General features: G+C 36.2%; 2 protein-coding genes across 2 annotated transcripts; both read left to right on the plus strand.

The window, feature by feature from the left end:
* Nucleotides 1-503: 503 nt before the first annotated feature.
* LOC123267318 lies at nucleotides 504-5,717 on the plus strand. The gene is made up of 3 exons (XM_044731884.1): nucleotides 504-3,572; nucleotides 3,614-4,823; nucleotides 4,873-5,717. The coding sequence occupies exons 1-3, from the start codon at nucleotides 504-506 to the stop codon at nucleotides 5,664-5,666; spliced, it is 5,073 nt and encodes a 1,690-aa protein (XP_044587819.1). The 3' UTR covers nucleotides 5,667-5,717.
* Nucleotides 5,718-19,498: 13,781 nt separating this feature from the next.
* On the plus strand, nucleotides 19,499-23,914 carry LOC123267319 (CCR4-NOT transcription complex subunit 6-like). The gene is made up of 5 exons (XM_044731885.1): nucleotides 19,499-19,613; nucleotides 20,808-21,189; nucleotides 21,753-22,138; nucleotides 23,470-23,787; nucleotides 23,874-23,914. The coding sequence occupies exons 1-5, from the start codon at nucleotides 19,499-19,501 to the stop codon at nucleotides 23,912-23,914; spliced, it is 1,242 nt and encodes a 413-aa protein (XP_044587820.1).
* Nucleotides 23,915-25,922: the final 2,008 nt, after the last annotated feature.

Raw genomic sequence — 25,922 nt, forward strand, 5'->3', positions numbered from 1 at the left:
TTGTTATTCTGAGTGTGAGAAAATCATCTAAGTCAGCGTGTTTATAACCTAATCGAAAAGCATCTTCTTTGGCGACTTCTAGACAAGAAAATCATCGTGTTCAAGGCTCGGTACTTCTTTTCACCCTGTTAGGTGACCTACAAGCTTCCTTGTGGTACCCCTCAGAGAAAATCATCGTACCCAAGGCCCGGCTGGTCATCACCTTGTAAGGTGCACCTGCAGGCTCCCTTGAACACCTTCTAGAAGTCTATTCCTAATCAACAGATCCAGCACCTCTTCTCCTTTGGGTTTACGGTGTCTAACCACTATTTTAACCATTTGAGTGACTCATTGATTTCATAAAACGAAACTGTGATCTAAAAGATTGTGTGTTCTCTAAGTTAAACTTATTGTTAATTTTGTAATAATTGTCAATAAAATTAACCTATAAAACTGACTCTCCAGCTATTGTTTTTTAACATTTTTTGGTAGCAGAGCGTGGTTTCAAGTGAAACAATGTCAAGATGAGAGTCAGTCATATCAAGAATCATATTGATGAGCAGATGGAGCTCATCAAAATCATCAACGAGACCATCACAAACTTAACTCGTGTCGGGGAAGAAAATATTTCGCTTCAACGTGTGGAGGCTAGGAAAACTGCTTTGCGTGACACCTGGAACAAATTCTCAGCTACTCATGATGCAATTAAAATTGCTATGAGAAAGTTAAGTGATCATAAGAAGCGAAAGGTATTAAGGCTCCCTTATCTCCAGGACAATCTCTACCGAATTACCTATGATGCATACCTAGAAGCATTGGAAAAGATGAACACCTTGTATTATCAGCTACGACAGGCTGAGAGCAGAGCATCGTCAGTCACGAATACGGAATTACCGGTTCATCATTTCGGTCCTCGTCTACCAAATCTTGATCTACCAAAGTTTAATGGTAATCCATCTGAATGGCTGCAATTCAAGGATCTGTTCACCTCCATGGTTCTCAACAATAATTCTTTATCCATCATATGGAAGCTTCATTATCTCAAGCAGAGTCTTACTGGTCCAGCAGCGGATTTTTTAAAGAATACAGCCTTAACAACTGATAATTTTCAAAAAGCATGGGATGCGCTAGTTTCATTCTACGAAAATAAGCGGTTGTTGGTAAATTCAGCGCTTCAATCATTAATTACCATGAAGAGGATGACAAAAGAATCAGCTGTGGAAATGGAAGGTCTCTATTCTACAATTACACAAATCTATCGAACTTTAGAGACACTTGGACGACCAGTTAACACTTGGGATGATTTCTTGGTGTTTATTACGGTTCAACGTCTGGATTCAGAATCTGTCAAGGCATGGGAACTCCATCTAGGTTCTACCAAAGATCCTCCAACTTGGAAACAGTTCATAGAGTTTCTGATGAGTCGATTACTAACTCTCCAAGCAGTCGAAAAATCAAGAAAGCCTGGGTCTCAGCATAATCCAAGAGTAACTACGGTTCATCATGCATCTGGAGATCCAAGTAATTTCAAGAAATGTTCTATTTGCTCCGCAGATCATTATACAGCTAAATGTCCAGAGTTTGCTAATAAACCACTTGAGAAAAAATTGGCAATTATCAAAGACAAGAAGTTATGTTATAATTGCTTGAGAAATCATCTAGTCAACAAGTGTACTTCGACAAGAAGGTGTATGAATTGCGGAAAAAGACATCATACAGCTATCCATAGAGATGAAGCAGATTCAACACCAAATGTTCAAGCCAATTTAACATCTTATTCAACTTCAACAGCTAATCAAACTCTGCTCGCCACTGCTCAAGTCGCAGTCGTTTCGGAACAAGGATATCAAGTCCAAGCAAGAGCATTGATTGATCCTGGGTCTCAAGTATCTTTTATATCTAAAAGATTAGTTCAGCAGCTTCATCTTAAAAGGAAACCAGTAATATTCGAATTACATGGAATCGGCGCGGTAAATGCCGGAAGAACTCAAGGTCTGGTATCAGTTACATTACGACCTCACTTCAAGTCATCTCAACAAGTAAATATTCAAGCTCATGTTCTTCCTAAGTTAACAGCAAGGATTCAAGCTACGTCATCTGCAAATTGGAGTCATTTTCAACAACTTCAACTAGCTGACCCTAGCTACAATCAACCTGGTAAAATTGATGTTATCATTGGAGCAGATTATTATGGTCAAATTTGTCTTGAAGGTCTACGAAAGGGACCAACTAACTCTCCTACGGCTCAATCAACGATCTTCGGATGGATCCTTTTCGGTCCCACTGGAAATTCTTCTACCTCTTCAATACAGTGTTTTCACACTTCTGTTGATGAAGAACTCTACGAACTTATACAAAGATTTTGGAAGCTCGATGATATTCCTGTAAGCAATAAATCTTCTTTAACCCCAAATGACCAAGAATGTGAAGATCATTTCAAGGAAACACATTCTCGAGATAATACTGGCCGCTATATCGTCAGATTACCATTTAAAAAGCCGGTCGAATCTCTTGGAGAATCAAAGAGTGCAGCACATCGTATGTTATTTACTTTATCTAAGCGATTCCTGAAAGACTCATCATTGCGGATAGCTTATCATGGATTCATGGATGAATATCAACGACTACAACATATGAGATTGGTATCTAAGTCTACTGCTGAGCCTAAGCACAGCTATTACTTACCTCATCACGGAGTAATACGAGAACAAAGTCTAACAACTAAATTGCGAGTGGTCTTCAATGCATCTTGTAAGACTTCAAGTGGGTTATCTTTAAATGACATTCTTCACACTGGACCTAAGCTACAAACTGAACTAATCGATGTACTCTTACGATTCCGGTTCTTTAAATATGTCTTCGTCTCGGATATTGAGAAGATGTACAGACAAATCATGGTCCATCCAAATGATTGGGAGCTCCAAAGAATTTTGTGGAAAAACAAAAAGGATGAATTAATTATTTATCAACTAATGACTGTCACTTATGGGATGGCTTGTGCTCCCTTTCTAGCTTTGCGAGTTATGCAGCAACTAGTTGAAGATGAAGGACCAAAGTACCCTCTGGCTATATCAACTCTAACAAAAGGCCGATACGTTGACGATGTTTTCGGTGGTGAAGATTCCATTCAAGAAGCACAAGAAACGGTGAAACAAGTAAACAATCTCTGCATGGCGGGCGGTTTCCCTCTTAAGAAATGGATAAGCAATGAACCTTCAACTCTTCAATCAATCTCATCTGCGGATCAACTTCTGGCTTCTTCAGTAACAATTGATAAAAGTACAGTTGTACATGCTCTTGGCATGAATTGGAGTCCGATTACTGATAAGTTCCAGTTCACATGGAATATTCCTGCTTATTCAAAAATTACAAAACGGACAATCCTATCAACTATTGCTAGATTCTTCGACCCACTTGGACTTCTGGCTCCGGTAGTAATCACGGCAAAGATCTTTATTCATCAACTCTGGACGAATCAGCTGGGCTGGGATGATCCACTATCTGCAGTTCTCTCAAATCAATGGAAAGATTTGATTCAGAGTTTCCAAGAGATGAACCAGATGTCAATTCCTCGCTGGCTTCAACATCACGCAGTAATCCTTGTGAAATTCATGGATTTTGTGATGCATCTCAGCAAGCTCTCGCTACTGTCATTTACGTCTTTTCAAAAGATCCAAATGAAAAAACTCAGACTGTGTTATTGTGCTTGAAGACCAAGGTAGCTCCTATCAAGAGGCTAACTATCCCTCGATTAGAACTATCAGCTGCTGTACTACTAACAAAATTAGTTCATCACGTTCTTCAAAAGTTTGAAATAAAGAAACCTCAAGTTCATCTTTGGACAGATTCCGCAATCACATATACTTGGATAAATAATCATCCATCTCGTTGGAAAGAATTTATTCATAACAGAGTTTTCTTTATCCAAAAAACTCTTCCCGCAGCAAAATGGCAATTTGTACCAGGTAAAGAAAATCCTGCTGACTGCGCTACACGTGGATTAACTCCAACTCAGTTATCCAAGTATTCTATTTGGTGGTTTGGTCCTGAATGGTTAAAGCAGTCATCATCATCATGGCCTAATGGTTCAACAATTCCAACGGTCAACGATAATCTGGAAGAACGTCCAATTATAGTAATGACAACCAAACTTATACCTATGTCAATTGAAGAGTTTCTTCGGAGAACAACACCGAAACCATTTGATCAACTAAATCGCATTTATCATAATTTAACTCGACTACTTCGTATCACTGCCCTTTGTAGAAGATTCATTCTAAGATTACGGAAGAAAGCAGCAAATCTTAAAACTGAGCCAATCACTGTACAAGAATTAAACGACGCTAAATTCTACTGGGTCAAGATAACGCAACAACATGCCTTCAATCAAGAAATCAAACAACTATCCAGAGGAGAACATCTGTCCAACTCTAATCCTCTAGTAAGATTAACACCTTTTATCGATTCACAAGGGATTCTTCGAGTAGGAGGAAGATTAGAGTCATCTCACTTGCCATTTGGTGCCAAACATCCAGCTATTCTTCCACGAAATTCTCCACTGACTAAGATGATCATTGATAAAGCTCATCAAAAAACTCTTCATGGAGGAATCCAAAAGACTTTATCCTTCATTCTAGATGAATTCTGGATTATTGGAGGAAGAACTTCAGTCAAATCAGCAATCTGGAACTGTGTAAGATGTGCAAGATTCCGACAAATCAAGAGCCAACAACTAATGGGTCAATTACCAATTCATCGAGTTACTCCTTCTCGTCCCTTTTTGCATACCGGTGTTGACTATGCTGGACCATTCATGCTAAAAACTTGGAGAGGACGCAATGCTCGTGAATATAAAAGCATACATTGCCTTATTTGTCTGTGAATCTACGTCAGCTATTCATCTAGAACTTGTCACCGATTATACAACTAATGCCTTTATAGCAGCTTATAAACGGTTTACTGCCAGACGTGGGATTTGTGCAACATTGAGAAGCGATTGTGGAACCAATCTCAGAGGAGCGGACTCGGAACTTCAAAACCTCTTTTCTTCAACATCAAAACAGCTTGGTAAACTAGCTTCACTCCTCGCCAATGACGGTACTCAATGGTTGTTTAATCCTCCTTCTGCTCCTCATTTCGGTGGAAAGTGGGAATCTGGAGTGAGATCAACAAAACACCATCTTTGTAGAGTAATAGGAGAACAACAACTAACTTATGAAGAAATGAGTACCTTCCTGACTCAAGTTGAAGCTGTTTTGAACTCAAGGCCTCTATGTTCGCTCACTGAAGATCCTGATGATCTTTCCGTGCTAACTCCTGGTCATTTTCTTATAGGAGGACCACTAAATATTGTACCTGAACCTTCTTTAGAAGATATTCAAATATCTCGTCTTTCTCGATGGCAGCTTCTGCGACGCATGACTGATGATTTTTGGACTAAGTGGTCTAAAGAATATCTTCAAAAGTATCAACCGATTTACAAATGGAATCAACCAATGCCTGAAATCAAACCAGGGTCACTAGTTCTCATTACGGATGAAAGATATCCACCAACAAAATGGCCTCTAGGACGTATCATCAAGGTTCACCCCGGTAAGGATGGCCACGTTCGAGTAGTTACTGTAAAAACGGCTACGAGTACCTTTGAAAGACCTGTCACTAAATTAAGAATCTTACCAATTCATTAACAATAGTTTGTTAAATCAATTTAACAAAGGCGGGCGGAAAATGTTTAAAAATAAAGATATAATTCAAAATTGTTGGTTATAATTCAAAATTATTAAATATGTGGCGCCACCTATTGATCGTTATGAGTACTCTAAACAACAACATTGGCGCTGTCGCTTAGCTCGCGCTTAGCTCGCGCCTGCGCCTTACTCGCGTCTGCGCCTAGAAACATCTCGTAAAAGAAAAGTCTAGATCAAAATTCTTAATTTGGCTAAATATTAATTAAAAATCGATTAATTAATAATCAAAAGAGTTAAAATAAAGTAAAAATTCATTTTGTATCAAAATCATTCATTTTGTTAATCTGGAAAGTGAATTTATCTAAAAGAGTTCTCTCGAACTCAATCGAGAGAATTTCAGCTGAAAATTCGAGAATCCCGCCAGTCAAGTATATAAGCCAGTCCATCCGGCGCTGCGAGTCAGTCTTCATTTCAAACGCTTACTATTCACATCGTGATATCAAGCTAAGATAAAAGTCTTTCACTGCAACGAACTTGTCTACAAGTAAAATCTTGTTATTCTGAGTGTGAGAAAATCATCTAAGTCAGCGTGTTTATAACCTAATCGAAAAGCATCTTCTTTGGCGACTTCTAGACAAGAAAATCATCGTGTTCAAGGCTCGGTACTTCTTTTCACCCTGTTAGGTGACCTACAAGCTTCCTTGTGGTACCCCTCAGAGAAAATCATCGTACCCAAGGCCCGGCTGGTCATCACCTTGTAAGGTGCACCTGCAGGCTCCCTTGAACACCTTCTAGAAGTCTATTCCTAATCAACAGATCCAGCACCTCTTCTCCTTTGGGTTTACGGTGTCTAACCACTATTTTAACCATTTGAGTGACTCATTGATTTCATAAAACGAAACTGTGATCTAAAAGATTGTGTGTTCTCTAAGTTAAACTTATTGTTAATTTTGTAATAATTGTCAATAAAATTAACCTATAAAACTGACTCTCCAGCTATTGTTCTTTAACAGCCACTACGCCAGTACTTGACGGCTTTTCAATTTATATTCATAAGATAAATCTTCAACATCCTTAGTGCATTCGTCGATAGGTGTTTCTTGATCAACTAGTGCATTTGCCCACTCTTTATCTTCCACGACTTCCATCGTCCAATCTTTATACGGTTCTTGGAAATGCAAAGAACTTTCTTCGACCATTTTGACTCCGGAGTATTCGTTCATAGCATTGAGTAAAATATTTTCAAAACTTTCTTTGATTTGTATTTCTTCGTCATTTACTGGCGATTCTGGAATGTTCATGACTTGAAATGTTGTTAAGAGTAGTCTTATAACATTTATAGGATTGACTTTCATTTTGCTCTATGTACTAAAATAAAGATTTTCGTACAATTTTAAATTATTCACTTATTAAAAAAAAAAAAAAAAAAACACGATTATAATATTGAATTATAAAAGATGAAGTACATCGCAGTAACTAAACTAATCTCGAAATGATACATTTATTTATACTATGTTGTTTTTCACATTACTGACTCATATATACTAAAAATATAATTATCTCTTTTTTTGTATGAGATAACGATGAATGATTATTATGATTATAATAAATCATTATAAGCATTTTTGATTTTTTTTTTTTTTTTCCAAAGCAGATTCACATTAAATGACATTTGTAATATTTGATGTCCCGATACACAAAATAAAGTTTGGGATGCGAAGTAAACAAGTAAGTAAAATATTAAGATATAATATTATTATTATTTTCTAAATGCTAGAAATGTACGAAAAAATTATTATTGATGAATTCATATCAAAATTAATATAAAAAACGATATTTTCTTGGTGGTCACTGTAGATATGCTTAAGGGATGTTCACCCCCTAAACTTAATTTTTCGGAAAAACCCCGAAAGACGTATTCTCTACTTTTTTTTCCTCTTCCGATTGCCGTTGGTTTCGTTGAAATCCATCGAATAGTTTTTTTTTTATAAAAGTTTTGTGATTTTCAACCCTCATAACTTTTGTTCTATCCATTGTTTTATTATAAAACCAAAAGCATTTTTCATGATTTTCCACCCTGAAAATTATGCAATTGGTCCCATTCGATTATTCAAACTGCAAGTATGCGAAACTTGAAAAACACCCCTTTGGAGGCTAACTTTTGAGGGGTAGTTTCACCCCCTAGAAATGTTTTTCCGCAAATAAAAAAAATACGTGTCTCTTAGATTTCGACGGAGAATAACATATCTCAGTTTTATCAAAATCGGAGGGGGACACCGGAGAGAGTTTCCTTGTCAGATAATTCTAGTTTAGAGGTTTACTCAATTCTATTTCTACTGGCTTAAACCAAATTTTTTTTGACACGATTCTCAAATAAATAAATTTTACACATGACATAAGAATATGGAATTAATAACCCGAATTAAATTCCTGGTATTATTAACCCTGACAGGCCTATGTGTAAAATAAGTAATGACAAAGACAAATTTTATTTTCCTTAAGAAATTAATCAATAACCCGAAATAAGTCCTAGTATTATTAATTAATTGTTTTATAATTTGATTCTAAATTTAATACTTAATATTGATACTTAAACAAATTAACGATTGTGACCGAGCACGAAATGGCGGTGACCTTCAGCCGACATGTTGCCTGGCTGACGCCGCAGACCCGAGAGATAATTAACTCGTTATTTGTACCTGGAGTTTTTATAATTTTATTTGCACTCGGTGAGCTGCAACTCCTCGTCTTCGGGTACTGATGTGAATTCTCCCTTGGTGAGGTAGTCTCGATTTAGCGGCAAAACTCTGGTCATCATCACTCACTCTCTGGATATTTATAACGCCTATAACCGAAAATCAGCATTAAAAATTATCACAAGTTAAAGTTAATCTAACCAAGCTGGCATTCGGCCTAGCAAGCATTAAATTAACAAAATGTTATCGCTTCGTTCCACGTTGAACAACCAGAATAAAAATAATTATCTTAGCTGGATGTTTTAGAAAAATTTGTGTGTCGTCCAGTCGAGCCACTCAGTCACAATGAGTCTTACCAAATTTTGTTCTTCCTTTCTTGCTTCCTCTGCTCTCCCCATTATCACTACGCCGGCTTCTCCACCTTGGGGCCTTTCTTACTAGCTCCAAACGAGCTTTAGATCACAGCGCACTGTGACCTGTCGATAAATAACTGAGTACCGAAATAGGGGAATATACCGGGTAACGATCACTCCGTTACACGCTGTGAACATGGGAGGAACAACACTGACGTCAACAAGGGCCCTACGCTATCTAGGGGTGATGATAGACGAGAAACTATCTTTCCGCGAACACCTCGACAGTGCATGCAAGAAAGCCAGCAAGACGGTGTCTAGCCTAGCACGAATTATGACCAACACCTTGGGACCAAGAACAAAAAAGAGAAGAGTTCTTCTAGAAGCAGTCCACTCGGTACTGCTTTATAGAGCGGAGATATGGGCAGACATATTAAAGCAGAAGACCTACCGGCGAAAGATAGCAGCAGAACAGCGGCGAGGAGCTCTCAGGGTTGCCTGCGCCTACCGCACAGTTTCCGAAACGGCTGTATTGGTCATTGCGGGAGCCGCGCCCATCGATCTATTAGCGTTCGAGAGAGCTAAACTCTATGATGCTAAAGATAGTGACAAAAACATGAAGGACGCAAGAACGAGGATAAAGGCGGAAACGCAGCAAGAGTGGCAGGACTGATGGACATCGGGAGAAACGGGCAGATGGACAGTGCACCTGATCGCAAACATCAACGTCTGGCTTTCTCGAAAGCACGGGGACACGGACTCCTTCCTGACCCAGCTATTGACGGGACATGGGCAGTTCAATGCCTATCTTTTTAAGATGGGTTTGCACAGCACACCAATGTGCAAATACTGCCCAGACAAAATTGACAACGCCGAGCACACGTTTTTCGAGTGTGATCGATGAAAGGACGACAGAATCAGCACCGAAGAAACAATAGGCACAACGCTCTCCCCCGACAGCTTGGTAACCTGCATGATCAAAAAAGAAGAAAACTGGTCAGCTGTCGCAGCCTACGCGCAGCGCCTTTTAAAAGAAAAAAATCGCAGAAAGGGATTAGAAACCAGTAGTAACAAGAAGTAGGTGTTGTAAGACACAACATGGACTGGATTGAAGTAATGCTAACGCGGTCCCAATCCAGTCTTCCCTGTAACATCTATGGGGAAAGGAGAGAGGAGGATGTTTAGTCGGTACTGTTGCAAAATAATATTGACTTCTGAGTCCGACATACCCAGGCAAACACCTAGTCCTGGCACCAACACTAAGTCCTGGCATACGTAAATGTATTTTACCTCCTTTATAAAAAAAAAAAAAAAAAAAAAAAAAATGCATGTATGCATGTATGTATGTTTTTTTTTTTTTTTTTTTTTTTTTATAGAGGTAAAATACATGCATACATACATACATACATACACTCGGGGCAGAAGAGATACTGCTACCGGGCGCGTCTCCCCGAGCGGATGGGAGAACGCTCGCTGTCCTTGGATGACACTTAATCTCTTAGTTGATGAGGTACAGCGGGTAGGAGCCAAGCAAAATAACCAAACAAAATAAGCTCCCGTGGACAAAACTCCCCTTTAATGGGTTGGTCACACTAACTGACCTAGCAAGACGATTGGTTCCTGCTGTAACTCACTGGGAGTGTCCGGAACCTGTATCGTAGTTTCCGACGATGCAGGCCACGGCTGATGTGAGCTTGCTCTGCCGAGGTGAAAGTTGCAGCAGTGGATCAGGAGCCAGCCACTTCGGGCCTTGATCAGGAAGTACGCAGTGAGTGTTAGAGATCGGAATCTTCACCGCTCCGAGCGAGTCTAGTCCGTCCGTGTATTCTGGGACTGGCTAAGTGTCGGCTAGGCCTCAGGGAACTGGGGTAGGAGTACTATCTCCGAGGGTACACCCGTTCCTAGTTATGGCAACCCGCTCCACTCCGTACGATGCGCTGGTAAATCAAAAAAGTATGAGTACGTTACAGGAAACAAACATGAATAGAAACGGGCTTCATGCTCAACAAGCAGCGATTGAAGCAAGCGCTGACATGAAGAGAACGCAAGCGTTGGAGCGCCTTGAGAAGCTGACCATTGAGCTGCAAGAGTTTGTCCAAACTAAGGTCAATATCCACAAGGAGATAAAGACCAAGACAACCGGTGTAGTCAATGCTCTTGGAAGATTCAAGAAACTGGACGAAGAATGGCGCTCATCATTACACCGCACCCCTTGTGCTACATCGGAGAGAAACAGTCAAGTGGTTGTTGAAGAAGCGATGGACACTGGAGCCGAAGGTGACGGAGAATCAGTCGCTGAAGAAGAAAGTGAAACTATCACAACGGCAGAGACTGAATCCTTTGACCAAGACGGCCGCATCCTGAGGAAGTTGAAAAGAAAAATTCGTTCTCCCGAAGGCGGAGCTTTTCATACTCCCAAGAAGCTGAAAGACGTTGGACCTGGTCATCCCATCAAGAAGCAGGAAGTGGTTAAGGATCTTCCACAAAACTCTTGTGAACAGAACAAGAAGCCAGGCTGGGAAAAGGTGCAGTCCAGAAAGGACAAGAAGAAGGAGCGCAAGAAACTGCTCCCAGAAAACCTCTGGTGCCTCCACCGAAGCCGAACCAGAAGCCAAGAAGAACAGCAACGAGACCGGAGGCACTTATTATCCGTCCAGCGAACAAAGATAAGTATTCTGAAATACTTACACGGATCAAGGCGGACGTTCGCCCAGATCAGGTCCGCAACACAGTCGAGAAGATACGCAGGACCGCGACAGGGAACATTCTCATCACGCTGTCGAAAGGCAGTAGTGATAGAGGTAAAGACCTGCAGAAGACTATCGCGGGAATACTTAAGGAGGACGCAAATGTCATTAGTACAGGACCTGAAGAAGACCTGGAAATTCGCGATATTGATGATACTACAACTAAAGATGACATTCTAACAGCTTTACAAGAGGCAGCTGGAAACGATTGTGGTATAACAGTAGAGGCCATTAAAATTCGTAAGGTCTTACGTAGCAGAACACAAATTGCGTCGGTGACTCTGGCAGCAACGGTAGCGCAGAAAGTGGTAGGAGAACACGGTAAGATTAGGATCGGCTGGACCAATTGTCGTATTAGAACAGTACTAAGACCAGTCCGATGTTATAAATGCTGGCATTTTGGACACCGTGCGGTTCAGTGCACAAGTAAAGTCGACCGCTCCAAACTTTGCATTAAATGTGGAGAAGAGGGACACAAAATCGCCGAATGTAATAAGCCTGCTAAATGCGCACTGTGTGCGGATCAATCCGGTACAGAGAATAACGCCCATCATGCCGGCACAAGCAGATGCCCAGTATACCAAGAGGCACTCAAGAAGATAACTGATAAACGAAAATGAGAATACTGCAGCTAAACATCAATCACTGTGAAGCGGCACATGATTTGCTCATGCAGACAGTACGTGAACAGAAGCTTGACCTTGTGCTTATATCGGAACCGTATAAACACCTCGGCGGCCAACCATGGGAAACTGACTGCACCAAAAAAGCTGTCATATGGTCCTGTCGCAAGCTCCCCTTCCAGAGTGTCGTTAACAATGGCAGCGCCGGCTTTGTAGCAGCATCGGTAGATGGCATCCGCTTTTACAGCTGCTACACACCACCTAGCCTCACTATTGTTGAATTCATGGACTTTCTGGATCGACTGACGGAGGACGCGAAGCAGTACTACCCAGTGGCAATAGCTGGAGACTTCAACGCCTGGGCAGTGGAATGGGGCAGCAAACACACCAACGCTCGAGGTAAAGAACTACTGGAAGCTTTTTCTACGTTAGATGTAGTATTGTTAAACAGCGGCGATGCGCCGACGTACACTAAAGGAGACGCAAGTTCTATTGTGGATCTTACTTTTGTCAGCAGCAGCCTCATCAGAGGAAACTACGACTGGAAGGTGATGGAGATCTACACGGCCAGCGATCACAATGCGATTCTCTGGGAAGTATCAAAGGACCAGAATCCTAGAAGACCGGCTAAGAAACTTGACATCGTTGGGTGGAAGGTGAAATCCTTTGACCCAGGTGCTCTAGTAGCTGCCCTAAATAGTGAACCGCTTACTACTGGATCTGCAGAAGAAATGACCAAGGACTTGATGAAGAGAGTGACCCAGGCTTGCGACACCTGCATGCCTCGTAAACGGGGCATGAACCAAAGACCTTCGGTGCACTGGTGGAACGAACACATCAGCTTCCTACGGAAAGAGTGTCTCAAGAAAAGAAGAATATCTCAGCGTGGTTATCGGCGGCCTGACTCAGCGGAACTAGTCGCAGAATACAAGAAAGCTCGTCGAGACTTAAACAAAGCCATCAAGGATAGCAAGAAGAACTGCTGGAAAGAGCTAATCAACGAGGTGGACAAAGACTTGTGGGGCAGACCTTACAAGGTAGTCATGGCAAACTTGAAATACCAGCCAATGCCGTCTCCCTACGTGTCCTCAACTCCTACAGAAGATCGTGACTGCACTGTTTCCACGACAGCGCGTTTTCAACTACCTGTTGACACAAGACGAACTGAATGATATCCCACCTGTGACGAAAGAAGAACTGATGGAAGCTTGTAACCGCGTCGGGAATAATAAAGCGCCGGGATTGGACGGAATCCCTAATATTGCCTTGAAAACATCTATTAAAGCAGCGCCAGCGTTATTCCTCGATGTCTACAACATCTGCTTGAAGGAAGGGATTTTTCCTCGGAAGTGGAAACAACAACGGCTGGTACTACTTCCTAAAGGAAAGGCCACCGGAAGAACCGTCATCTTATCGTCCACTCTGCATGTTGGATACAGCCGGTAAGATACTCGAACGTATAATCCACCAAAGGATAGAAGCAGTTGTCGATCCACTATTAGCAGACAATCAGTACGGATTTCGAAAAGGACGATCAACCCTGGACGCAATCAACCTGGTTGTCGGTATAGCCAAAGACGCAATCGCCGGTACCAGATGGAAGGGTGGAACGAAGAAATATTGTCTGGTGGCAACCCTAGACATCAAAAATGCCTTCAACTCCGCCAACTGGGATCGCATCATGCAAGCTCTTCAAGAGATGAACGTACCAGGATATCTACGAAGGATAGTCGCTAGCTACTTCATGAATAGAGTCCTTAGATATGACACGAAGAATGGTCCAAAGGAGTATGATGTTACTGGAGGCGTCCCGCAGGGTTCTGTTCTCGGTCCACTTCTCTGGAATATCATGTACAACGGATTGCTGAGACTGAAACTACCAAGAAATGTCAAACTGGTAGCGTACGCGGACGACGTAGCCGTAGTAATCGTCGCCAAGCATATTGATGAGATAAATCATATGTTCACGATCACCTTTGAGCGAATTAACCAGTGGATGGACACAGTAAACCTACAACTGGCTAAACAGAAGACCGAGGCTGTACTTATCACTAGCAGAAAAGTGGTGGAAACGATCAATTTAAACGTCGGAGACCAAGAAATCACATCCCAACCATTCATTCGATATCTGGGAGTGATGCTCGATTCCCGACTTAACTTCAAACAACAAGTTGAACACGTGACCGCCAAAGCATCAGCAGTAGTGGCTAACCTAGTACGATTGATGCCCAACATCGGTGGCCCGAAGCAGACAAGGAGGTTATTGCTATCATCAGTAGTTACATCGGTCCTCACGTATGGGATATCCATTTGATGGGACGCACTTGAGACCCAAGAATCATGGAGGAAAGCATGTCCGGTTTACCGACTGAGCGCGCTAAGAGTAGCCAGCGCCTTCCGAACAATATCAGAGGAAGCAGTGTGCGTCATTTCTGGAACTCTGCCGCTTAGAGTCTTAGCTAAAGAAAGACGGGCCCTTTACCATCGAAAGAGGTCAACTACACTGAGCGCTGAAGAACTAAGAACAGAAGAACGGCAGCACAGCATCTCGCGATGGCAACTTGAGTGGGACGCCGCAGCAAAAGGAAGATGGACACACCGCCTCATACCAAAGATCGACGTTTGGCTGAGCCGAAACCATGGTGAAGTCAACTATTACCTAACGCAGATGTTGTCAGGACATGGGTGCTTTCGAGAGTATCTGCACCGCTTTAAGCACGACGATTCTCCGGAGTGCCCGTCTTGTCCAGGGGTTATTGAGGACGCAAGGCACGTTTTCTTTGTGTGTCCACGTTTCGATCCTCAGCGTGAGGAGTTAGAGAGGATCCTGAACTGGAGAATCCAACCAGAGACAATAGTAGATGCAATGTTGTCGAATCAAACTGCTTGGAACGCTACAAGCACTTTTGCCACAGAAGTGCTTACAGAGCTGCGTTCCATTGAAAGAAAAAGAGCAAATGACAGAAACTAGAAGGAAGGAAAAATAACACCTTAGCCACCAGAAGGAATAGCGGTAGCTGGATCCTCCCCTCACGAAGTAATGCCTGACGGCGGTTTCCATGAGGGATTAGAGGAAAGAAGAAAAGGGGTTTAGGGTTTAGTGGGTAGGGGCGTTAGGGTCGAGTTTTAGTATGACACTGCGTCGAGTCGCCACATATCCAGGCCAAACAACTATGCCTGGAATCCGTAAGAAAGATTCCCCCCCCTAAGATAAATAAAACAAAACATACATACATACATACATACATACATACATACATACATACATACATACATACATACATGCATTCATACATAAAGACATAGTGACACCCTGGCGGGGATAGTCAGGGAAGCTTGCTGTGCCCTTCAAACGTCGAGATCTGATGAAAACTCGATTTTTTCAAAACGGGGTAAAACCAATAACACCTCGATTTTCTTAGCGGGAAGTTAAAAATTAACAAGGGCTACAAAACTATCAGCTTAATGTTAATAAATAAACAGCCAAATTAATTTTTGTTTTTCGATATTTGTATGTCTTTTGCCATATATCATGACAGGGGACTGTTTGCCAGAGTTTTTTTTTTTATCAAATTGAGAAAAATCAAGCAAACTATTTCAATACATTCAACTTTTCAAGTTCTCAATGAATGTTTACATTAATTAGAATAATATTAAGACTTATGGATCCAATTTTATAAATAAATTATAAATAAAAATAGTTGCCAGGGGACTGAGTTTTGAAGTGGCCCAGACACATATTTTCAGCACAAACTGTGCTTTGACACTCAATAAAATGGCGATAAAGCGTTAACAGCCCTATGGTTATTAACTCAAGGCTAGTAAGGTCCTCATAAACCTTACAAAAGGTAAAATAACACGCTGGATTTTTTTTTGGCTTTGAACTTCTGGCAGGGGACTGTTCTTAAAATGCCTGGGACAAACTTTGGTTTAATGAATTTAATGAAACAAAATAATTTTCGGTACTTTTTATTGAAGAAGATTGTTAGTTAAATAATTAAGTTTATAAACATTATGAACCAAATTATGTATTATGAACTAATAACTTAAAATTTAATCTTAAAATTTTAATTTCGGGAATGGGACTGTTATTTCGGTGGTTTGCGAATTTATAGCAAAAAAACCAAAATTTATTTCATTTTAGTTTTCAATGCTCCAAATAGAAATGTTTTTTTACTTTCGTAACAAATTTGTTTTAGTAACAAAATAACAATTTTTCCAATAAAAAAATGCCTGGGACAGCGAAAAACATCCTTACAGAGAATCACCCATATAAAGTACTGCACTGAAAAAAAATCGGTGGAGGCTACTGATTGGTAATCGGTACACTGAGAAAAAAGTATTTTGATAATCATAATACTTGGTATTTTGATAATCAAAATACCAACTTATTTTATAATTAACTTATTTTTTTTGTCTATAAAATTATACCGTAACGAGAAAAAAAAAATTCAATTTTTGACGATTTTTGAAATTTTAAAAAATTTGGAGTGACCTCTTAAAAATTTTTTTTTGAGCTGTCCTTTGGTGAGGGCTCTTAAAACATCAAAAACTAACATTTTTTCACTCGAGACTAAGAAAAAAAAAATAGTCGGTTTTTTTGGGCCACCCTAACATATATATAAATATATGAAAAATTGATGTGGGTACTCAAATGAAAGGTCTCGATGAGTATAATGTCGGAGTGAGCTTATGTCTATAAAAATGTCAATAATTCACAAGATATACGTTCATTTATTAATTATGAATCTAGAGATAGAGTATTTTATCTTAATGATATTCTCTTAATAATATAGATGATAGGATTATAATTAATTCAATTATAATGGAACTATTAAATGATGTTTCATTATTTTATCTTGTGAAAAAATATTAATAATTGATAATAATAAGACTTTTTTAGTAACCCAAATCTTGGATGATTGCTATTTTGATAATCATAGTCAATCATTCAAAATAATCAATAACAGCTCTAATATTTAGAAATTTTTATCATATATGGATTTAAACGATTGTGTTATTATTTGTTTTAATATTTTAAAGGAAAAAATGTTCATAACTGAAATATGGATACAAATAAAGAATTAAATTAAATAAATTTATATCATTTTTTCTTTTAGAATTTTTACAATCTGAGATGGTTACAGTTACCATCTTCGATTATAGCAGTTATAATTTTTAATAATTACAATTATCATTTTCAATAGTAATCGATACCATTATTAATAGTAACTAGTAGAATTGTCAATAATAACACCTATTATTTTGTGACTAATTAATTTTATTACCATTTCCCCTTTTCATACATTTTATATATATGATATTTTTGATATTTGTAAAATATATAAAAAATTCGTGTGGGTATTCAAATGAAAGATCTTGATAAGTGTAACACCAGGACGAGCTTACATCATTAAAAATATCATCAGTGGACAAAATACAACGTCATTTCCTAATTATTGATATTTCTTAAGATATAAGCTCATCCTGATATTACTCTCATCGAGACCTTTCATTTGAGTACGCTTCTGACAAAATGTTTATCATTAAAAATTTCATCAATCAATATTTTTACAAATTTTAATTAATAATATCTAACCGTTCCCATGATGGTAATCGTTGCCAAAGTGGTTACAATAACAACAAAAAGCAACAGCAATGAAAACTTTACATCAATTTATAAATAAAAGATTGCCTGTCACGTGAAAATTATGTTACTACCACATGAAAATCATGTTGCTGTCACATGAAAATCATGATGACATGTCATTTATACTTTAGTTATAGGCCCAAAAAACTATTTCTTCGGTAAATGTAAATCAGTAGAGGTTACCGATTTTTCGGTAGAGGTTACCGATTTTTTGGTAGAGGCAACCGATTAAAATCGGTAGAGGCTACTGATCGGAAATCGGTAGCTGCTACCGAAAAAAAATCGGTAACCTCTACCGAAAAAAACAATCGGTAACCTCTACCGATTATTTTTTTCAGTGTGGAAGCGCGCACAAACTTTCACGAATTTTACGATGTTAAATTACGAAAATTAATTTTTGGCGGTGATTCTTGAAAGTATATTACATATAAAATATAGAAAGTATATTATATATACCGATTGAGAAAATGCAAAAAAAAATAAAACCGATTTTTTTTTATTTACAGGAGGGTCACCTACTTTAAATTATATTGCTTGGATGAATATCATTTTTCAGCATCTGAATAAAAATATAAATTATGAAATTGAGTTATAATTTTAAAAAATTTTTCTCGTAATTACAAAATCTTTATCGCAATAAGTACTTACACTGTAATTATAAATTGTACTTTTTATGCAGGCAGTCTCCAGGCTTGAGGAAAATAAGCTGTCCTTTTGCATGCCTTAAGCGCGAAGCGCGCAGGTATGCTCTACTCTTGCCTAAAAATCGTGATTTCGATTAAAACGTGATTTTCATAATTTAAACGAAAAAAATTATGGATAAAAAGCGTATTGAAATAAATAATAGTAGCTAGAGAACACGTTAAAAAGATTTTTTTATCGATTAAATAAGATTTCTCAGAAAAAACTCGTTTTTCTGATGAGTTAAATGGATAAGAGCGTGGTATTCACGGGAGCTATGGGCTTGATAACACCGCAACTTTGTCAAAAATCACTTTCACGATTTAATTTTTTTTTGTTTTATTCCTGAGGAAGTTTATCAAAACCCTTGTGAAAATTGCGTGTCAAAATAATTCCGTTTCGATACAGTTAATTTTTTTCGATTGTCAGTTCAGTGACTTTTTCTGCGATTTCGGCAGCCATTTATATTGTTTTTCATATACAGAATTGAAATAACTATAAACAAGCAGAAACTATACATACATGATGGTATAATTACTAACTGTTTTATCATCTGTTAAAATTTTTCTTTAGTTCGACCTACAGAGGGGATAATATTACTCGCCGGAAAATTCAAATTAAAAACGAATAATTTTTGTTATGATCTAAATAATTTATGTATGATATGAGCGCTTAAGGCATGCTCATTTGGATTTTCCAAACTTTTTTGTTATCCTCCTTACTCATTTACTATTTACCGACCCTATATATGTACTATACATATTATATATTATTGACAAAAATCTCTAATGGTAATTGAAATGACCATTACATTATTTTGAAATGAAGCGGACAGCTAACTGACTACCTGGAATATATTAGCACGTTATTTAGGATCTGACCTACGGCGAAAGGGAATACTACTCACTATAGTCTTGAATATAGTTTTTCAAAAATTACTTTTTAATTTCTTAAGGGTGAGGGAAAGAAGGATTTATGCTCTGCTCCATTTCGTATCTTAGTCATTTCAAGTTTTATTCTTTAAGTGATCGGTTGTGCTTCAAGTTTAAAGTTCTTAACCTAAGTTTCAAAGTTTACTTAAAATGATACAAATACAAGCTTACTACCATGTTGTATCTGCAGCAACTTGTTTCTACGTACTTCAGACTGAAGAAGATATAAAAAGAATCAAGTTTAATGAGCAAGTGGCAAAAAGTGGTAAGTAATATGTCATATTTCAAGTGTATAGAAAAATTTTATTCTTAATTCTAAAAAATTTCAGTGAAGTGATTCTTGAATTCGTTGCTAAAAGAGAAATAATTTTTGTCGACCTTCGAATTTTTCCACGTGGTCATCGCTGGTCCACATTAAAGTTTTTTTTATTACGCTGAGAGGAAAAATTTCTTTTGAAAAAAATGAGCAATAATATTGTAATAAGAAATTAGTTTGTTGATAATTTTATTTCTTATCTGAAAAAATCAAAATTTTTCTTACCTTAACTTTCTTGTTGAAAAAAAATTTATTTAATTTGGAAAAAAATAATTTTTGATAAACAACTTAAGAATTTTTATTCAACTCAAGTTAGTTTAAGAAAAATTTTTATTTATTCAGCTAAAAAATAAAATTGTTGAAAATTTTCAATTTTAATCAATTTCTCATTGCATCATTGTTCATTTTTTTTTTTTAATTTTCCTTTTGATTTAGAATTAAGTATAATTTTTTTTTTAGTTTGAAATATTATCTTTTTTTGATCAAATTGTAATAAGATGTTTGAGGAAATAAAAAAATTAAATATAGAATACATTTAATAAAGAAATAAAGTAAAGGGCCTAATTTTTAACCTTTTAAGAGCAACAGTTAATGATAAATTGAAAAACTGTTATTAGACTGAATATATAGAGGTTTTAGCTCAATTATGCCACCTCGTTACGATAGTCAAGTATATTTTACTTATGTACTTTTATCTCATTTTATTATAAATAAAAAATCAAACGATTTCGTTATGTTTTATGAACTTGTCGGTAAATTACGTCTGTGCAATATGGGACTGTTAATTTTTTCCATCCCTGATAATTTATTATTACAATTTCAAATATGGATGATAATGTTCTGATTGATAAATTGAAAAAGTCATTAGAAAACTTGATATTTCTTATTTATTTCATTATTTAAGACGAAAATTTTTTTGAAATTTCGATTAAAGCTGAAAAGGTCAGAAACTGGGTTACGCTTAATTATTGAGCCCTTTACTTTATAATGATTAATAGTGCTATAAAATATAGTAAAATTTAAATTGAATGAACTCTGTAAAATTGTATTAACTTAAGGGTATTAGGCTGTGGTGAATGTATTAACAGAAATTTTATTTTTCTAATTATATCTAAAATGACATAATGAATTTATAATTTGCAGTTGCATCTTCTCCACCTCCGCCCCGGCCATGGGTCAATACGGTATCATTGCAAGTATCGCGACCTTCGTGTGTCTTCACGGTAATGACATATAATGTTTTAAGTAGCTCCTATGCTAATCCGAGCATGTACGGATATTGTCAACCGGAGTACCTAGATTGGCAAGTCCGGGGAAAGAACGTGTTGTCAGAAATATATAAATACATGTGCGACGTAATAAGTCTTCAGGAAGTCGAGATGGAACAGTATACCGATTGGTTCTTTCCCAATCTTCAAATTAAAGGATACAGTGGTTGCTTCATTCCGAAGTCACGAGTATCGACGATGTCGGATCCAAAAAAACGGCTCGTCGATGGATGTGCTATTTTTTGGAAAGCGCAAAAGTAAGTGTTGAATATTTACACCAAAAAAATAAACTTGATTTATTAGTAAAATTATTGAATCAAGAAAATAATTTTGAAGAAATTGATGATCTTAGATGGAGTAGAAAAATTTATGAGACAAGTAAAATTTACTCAAATCAATGAAAATTTCTTAGCTCAAGAATTTTTCAACTCGAGACCATCAGAATCGTCAAAGTAATTTTCTTGACTAAAAATTTTTTTTGCGTCGAGCTAACTTTTTTATTTGTGCAAAATTTATACTCAACATCATACGCTAAAAGAAACAATTTCTTTTCAAAAAAATGAGCATTTTTGTGAAAGATAGACAACTTTCAAATTTTCATAAAAAATCTCTTTTTCCCAAATTTAGAAAACATTTTTTCAACAAGAAAGTTACTCTGAGAAAAATTTTAATTTATTTCGCTAAGAAATAAAATTCTTGAAAATTTTCAACAAATTAATTTTTAATTCCAACATGGCTTGTTTTTTTCAAAAGATAATTTTTTTCTTAGTGCAGTTGAATCGATCATTCCATTGTCTAAAATAATAGTTATCAATTTCAGATTTTCTGTCGTTGATACGAAGATGATATCGTACAGGGACCTGGCGATGCAAAATACTGCATATTCTAAGGACATGCTTAATCGTGTCTGCAATCGCGACAATATTGGATTACTGGCTGTATTAAAAACTACGGCAGCTGCCTGGACTCATGGGCCTCCAGTTCATCCAAGTGATGTCGAGCAGTTGGTCATAGTGGCAAACACTCACTTACATTGGGACCCAAAGTTTCCAGACGTAAAGATTATGCAATCCATGATGATGATCAGGGAAATCATCTCCATGGTAGAGAGCTTGAGAAGTTCTTTTAGTCGGCCTGACAAAATCCTCCAATTTTACGACATCAAGGTGCTGCTCTGCGGTGATTTCAATTCACTGACGAATTCTGGTAAGTCTCTAAGTTTGGTCAATTATTATTGATACACTGTAAAAAAAGCAGTGTTAAAATGGACTCATTTTAACACCGTTATGTAACACCTATGTATTACCACCGGTGTAGCGGTGCTCTATTGCGGTATTAAAAATACGGTGTTAAACCGGTGTAACAGTAGAATAAATTTACACCGTATCGGAGTGTGAATATTACATGATCCATAAAACACAATTAATATTTAATATTTATCAAAATGAGACAAGTAACATTTATTTAAGAATTTTCAATTTATAAAATTACGCAGAAATCGATTTAATGAATGTTATACAACAAGTTAAATAATATTTACAATATTAAATGTTTAGGAACTATATAATAATTATTTTTATCGTAACCATGATTTTTCTCATAATATAATGGATGTTTTAAACATGATAAATTAATAATTTGATAACTTTGTTTTTTTTTTTTATCAGATATTTCATTTGCACATAAACTCATAATGTAACACATAGTCTCCCATAGCTTACACAATAGCATTATATTATCACTATAAAAGAAAATTCTTCGAATTTCACCGTAAATGGGTAATTCGTAAATTCTTAAATTGTTCCAAAAACGTCTTAAAATTGTCCAAAAAATTTTTCATTCATTAATTTCGGGACAAATCTACAGCTGTGTAAAAATAAATTATCTCTATGAAAATCATTTAAAAAACGTTAAAAATTATCGTAAAATTGTTCTAAAAATGTTTCAAATTTGTTGTAAAAACACTCTAAAACTGTCCAAGAAATGTTCCAAAATTGTCTCAAAAATATCCAAAAAATGTCTCAAAAGTATTCAAAATATGTTCTCAAATAGTTAAAAAAATGTTTTAAGATTATTCAAAAAAGGTTCTCCATAAGATTTAAGGACAAAATTTTAACTAAATTGCTTTAAATAAATTGTATTGATTCTAAAATTATCTTAGAAGTATTCCGAAAATCTTAAAAAAAATACTTAAAAGTTATGAAATAATTACTAAAATGCACTATTTTGAAATTTCCGATTATTTATATGATGTTCTAAAATTTTTATCTACTTAATATTTTATTATTTTAAACTTTCTAAAGTAAATGTTAACTTTTTTTGATTATTTATTTTTAATTATCAAACGGAAAATTTATAACACCGAGTTAACACCGAAAAAAATATTTACAACGCGAACTGTGTTACTGTTATACCGATTTCGGTGTTGAATTTAACACCGGAATTTTCAACACCGTACACCGTATGGACTCACTCCGATTTTTTTTGACAGTGTATCAATTTTTATGTTTAATTATTCACATTAAATATGTTTTCAGGCGTATTCCAGTTCCTATCAACGGGACAGCTGCCGCTAAATCATCCGGAGCTTCACGGTTTTAATTATTTCAATGCGATTTCGAACATATTGGGAAGGGAATGTTACGGCGGGATTACCCACCCGCTAAAACTATCATCAGCCTGCAGTCCGCAGATTATGCCGTATACTAACTACACATACGGATTCAAGGCGATGATCGATTATATATTTTATTCGTCCTCCAATTTGGTGTGCCTCGGCGTCTACGGCCCCATTCCGCAAGAATGGTTCAATATGTTTAGTGTAGTGGGCTGTCCGCACCCTTTTGTTCCTTCTGGTATGTATAATTCCGTTTCTTGGATTTGTAATTCAATTATTGAAAGCCTAGAAACTTTTTGCTTGTAATTTTAATTTTTCTTTTAGATCATTTCCCAGTGGTAGCGGCTTTTCAATTGAATGCTTGAATGTTAATTTAAATATAAATATAAAAATATTAATTTAACGTAATATGTCTAAATTGTTTTGTGTAAATGTTGTTATTTATGATCTTAAGTAAAATAGTAACAATTGTTATATTTTTTTAAATATATATCAAAAGTTTGAAAAAAAGCAATTCTTGCTATATTATACTAATTCATTTTATCTTTCGATCTTTAAAAATTTAGAATTACATAGTATTTAAGTCGGGTCAAAGCCCCAGTTGAGAGATTATTAAAAAAAATAACTCGATGATTTTTTATTTAAATCGTTATTTAAAAGGATAATTTCTATAAAATATAAACACGAAATGGGCACTTTAATTTTAAATTAAACAAAAATTAATCATTTGAAAAGTACTAGAGTAATATTACTTTTTAATATTTTTAAGAGCATTTCATTTTTGTTGATAGTGAAAGTAACGATTTGTTAATGATATTTTGAAAACAATGTAATTGAATAATAATTAACATAAAAACTTGTTGATTAAATTCTGTGCTTCATATTTTTGACTGGGTAAAGTTCTTACTTTTTAGTATACTTCCTTACTTAGGTAGTTAGTCTGAGGCCCCGATGCGCTTAAGATTTTAAATGTTGTAACTTAATGTAAAGAAATATTTAGGATGTATTAACAGTGAAATTTTCAAAGGTATTCTTGAATGCATTGTGACATCAGAGTCTAGATTGGGAAATTTTCGTTATTATAAAAACATTACTTTTTTTACTGTCTAGACACCTAACAAAAAGGTAATTCAAGTTTGAAAATAATATTTTACAACAATAAGTAAAGAATTTTGAATAACTTTTAAACCATGTAACCTAAGTAAAAATTAATAGTTAAAAGAACATGTTAAAAATAATAAATAATTCAAAGTAGAAATAGACAAATAATGACTCAAGCTGGATATTAGTTAATAATAATATAGTGTATGCCAAAATGTAACTTCCTTGATAGACCTCTTAAAATTGGAATTTAGAGTTCTGCTTTTAATAGGAGTTGTGTTTGGGCATTTCCTGACATATTTTGAGCGTTAAGGAGTTATTTGATTTTTATAGAATTTTTCAACAGGAGTTTTGTTCGGCCAAATTTTGAAATTTTGAAATTCCAGCAAAAATATATATATATATATATATATATATATATATATATATATATATATATATATATATATATAAAGTGTGCTGTGGGTTCCGTTTTTAACAGGGGCTGCGTTTGAGCATTTCCTGAGATATTTTGGTGTGAGACGATGTATTTGATTTTCATATAATTTTTTAACAGGAGATTTAATTGGGTACTTCTGATCAAATTTTGAATTTTCACCGGAAATGCCCAAACTAAGCTTCTGTTAAAAAATTCTATGAAAATCAAATACATCGTCTCACACCAAAATATCTCAGGAAATGCCCAAACGCAGCCCCTGTTAAAAGCGAAACTCAAAATTCCAATTTTAAAAGGTTCTCCACGGAAGTTACATTTTGGCACACCTCTAATATATATATATATATATATATATATATATATATATATATATATATATAGCATATATATATATATATATATATATATATATATTAGGGTGTGCCAAAAAAAGACGATATTTTTTTTTTTCACTCTTAGCCCAAAATATGATAGGATATGTCTAAACAAAAATTCTGTCAAAAGGCCAGCTCTTAATTTCAATTTTAAGAGCTCCTTCATCGAACTTTAAGTTTTCCCATATAAATAACATGGAAAGTACGGTTTTAAACAGTATTTTACCCTGCAGGCTGTGAAGAAAATTTTTTTGATAAAATGAATGATTGGACCTTTTAAGCATTAAATTTCTGAGAAAAATTTCATTGAGTCATAAATCAATCGTCATTATTTAAGTTTTTACGGATCTTTGAAATTTGAATTTTTTGAAAATTTTACGTTTTTTGCATTTAACAGCCAAACTATTGGAGATAGAAAAAAAAATTAAATGGCAATTTTGTAGTTCGTTTGATGCTCTATAA

This window comes from Cotesia glomerata, linkage group LG6, assembly GCF_020080835.1.
Source record: "Cotesia glomerata isolate CgM1 linkage group LG6, MPM_Cglom_v2.3, whole genome shotgun sequence".
Classification (NCBI taxonomy): domain Eukaryota; kingdom Metazoa; phylum Arthropoda; class Insecta; order Hymenoptera; family Braconidae; genus Cotesia; species Cotesia glomerata.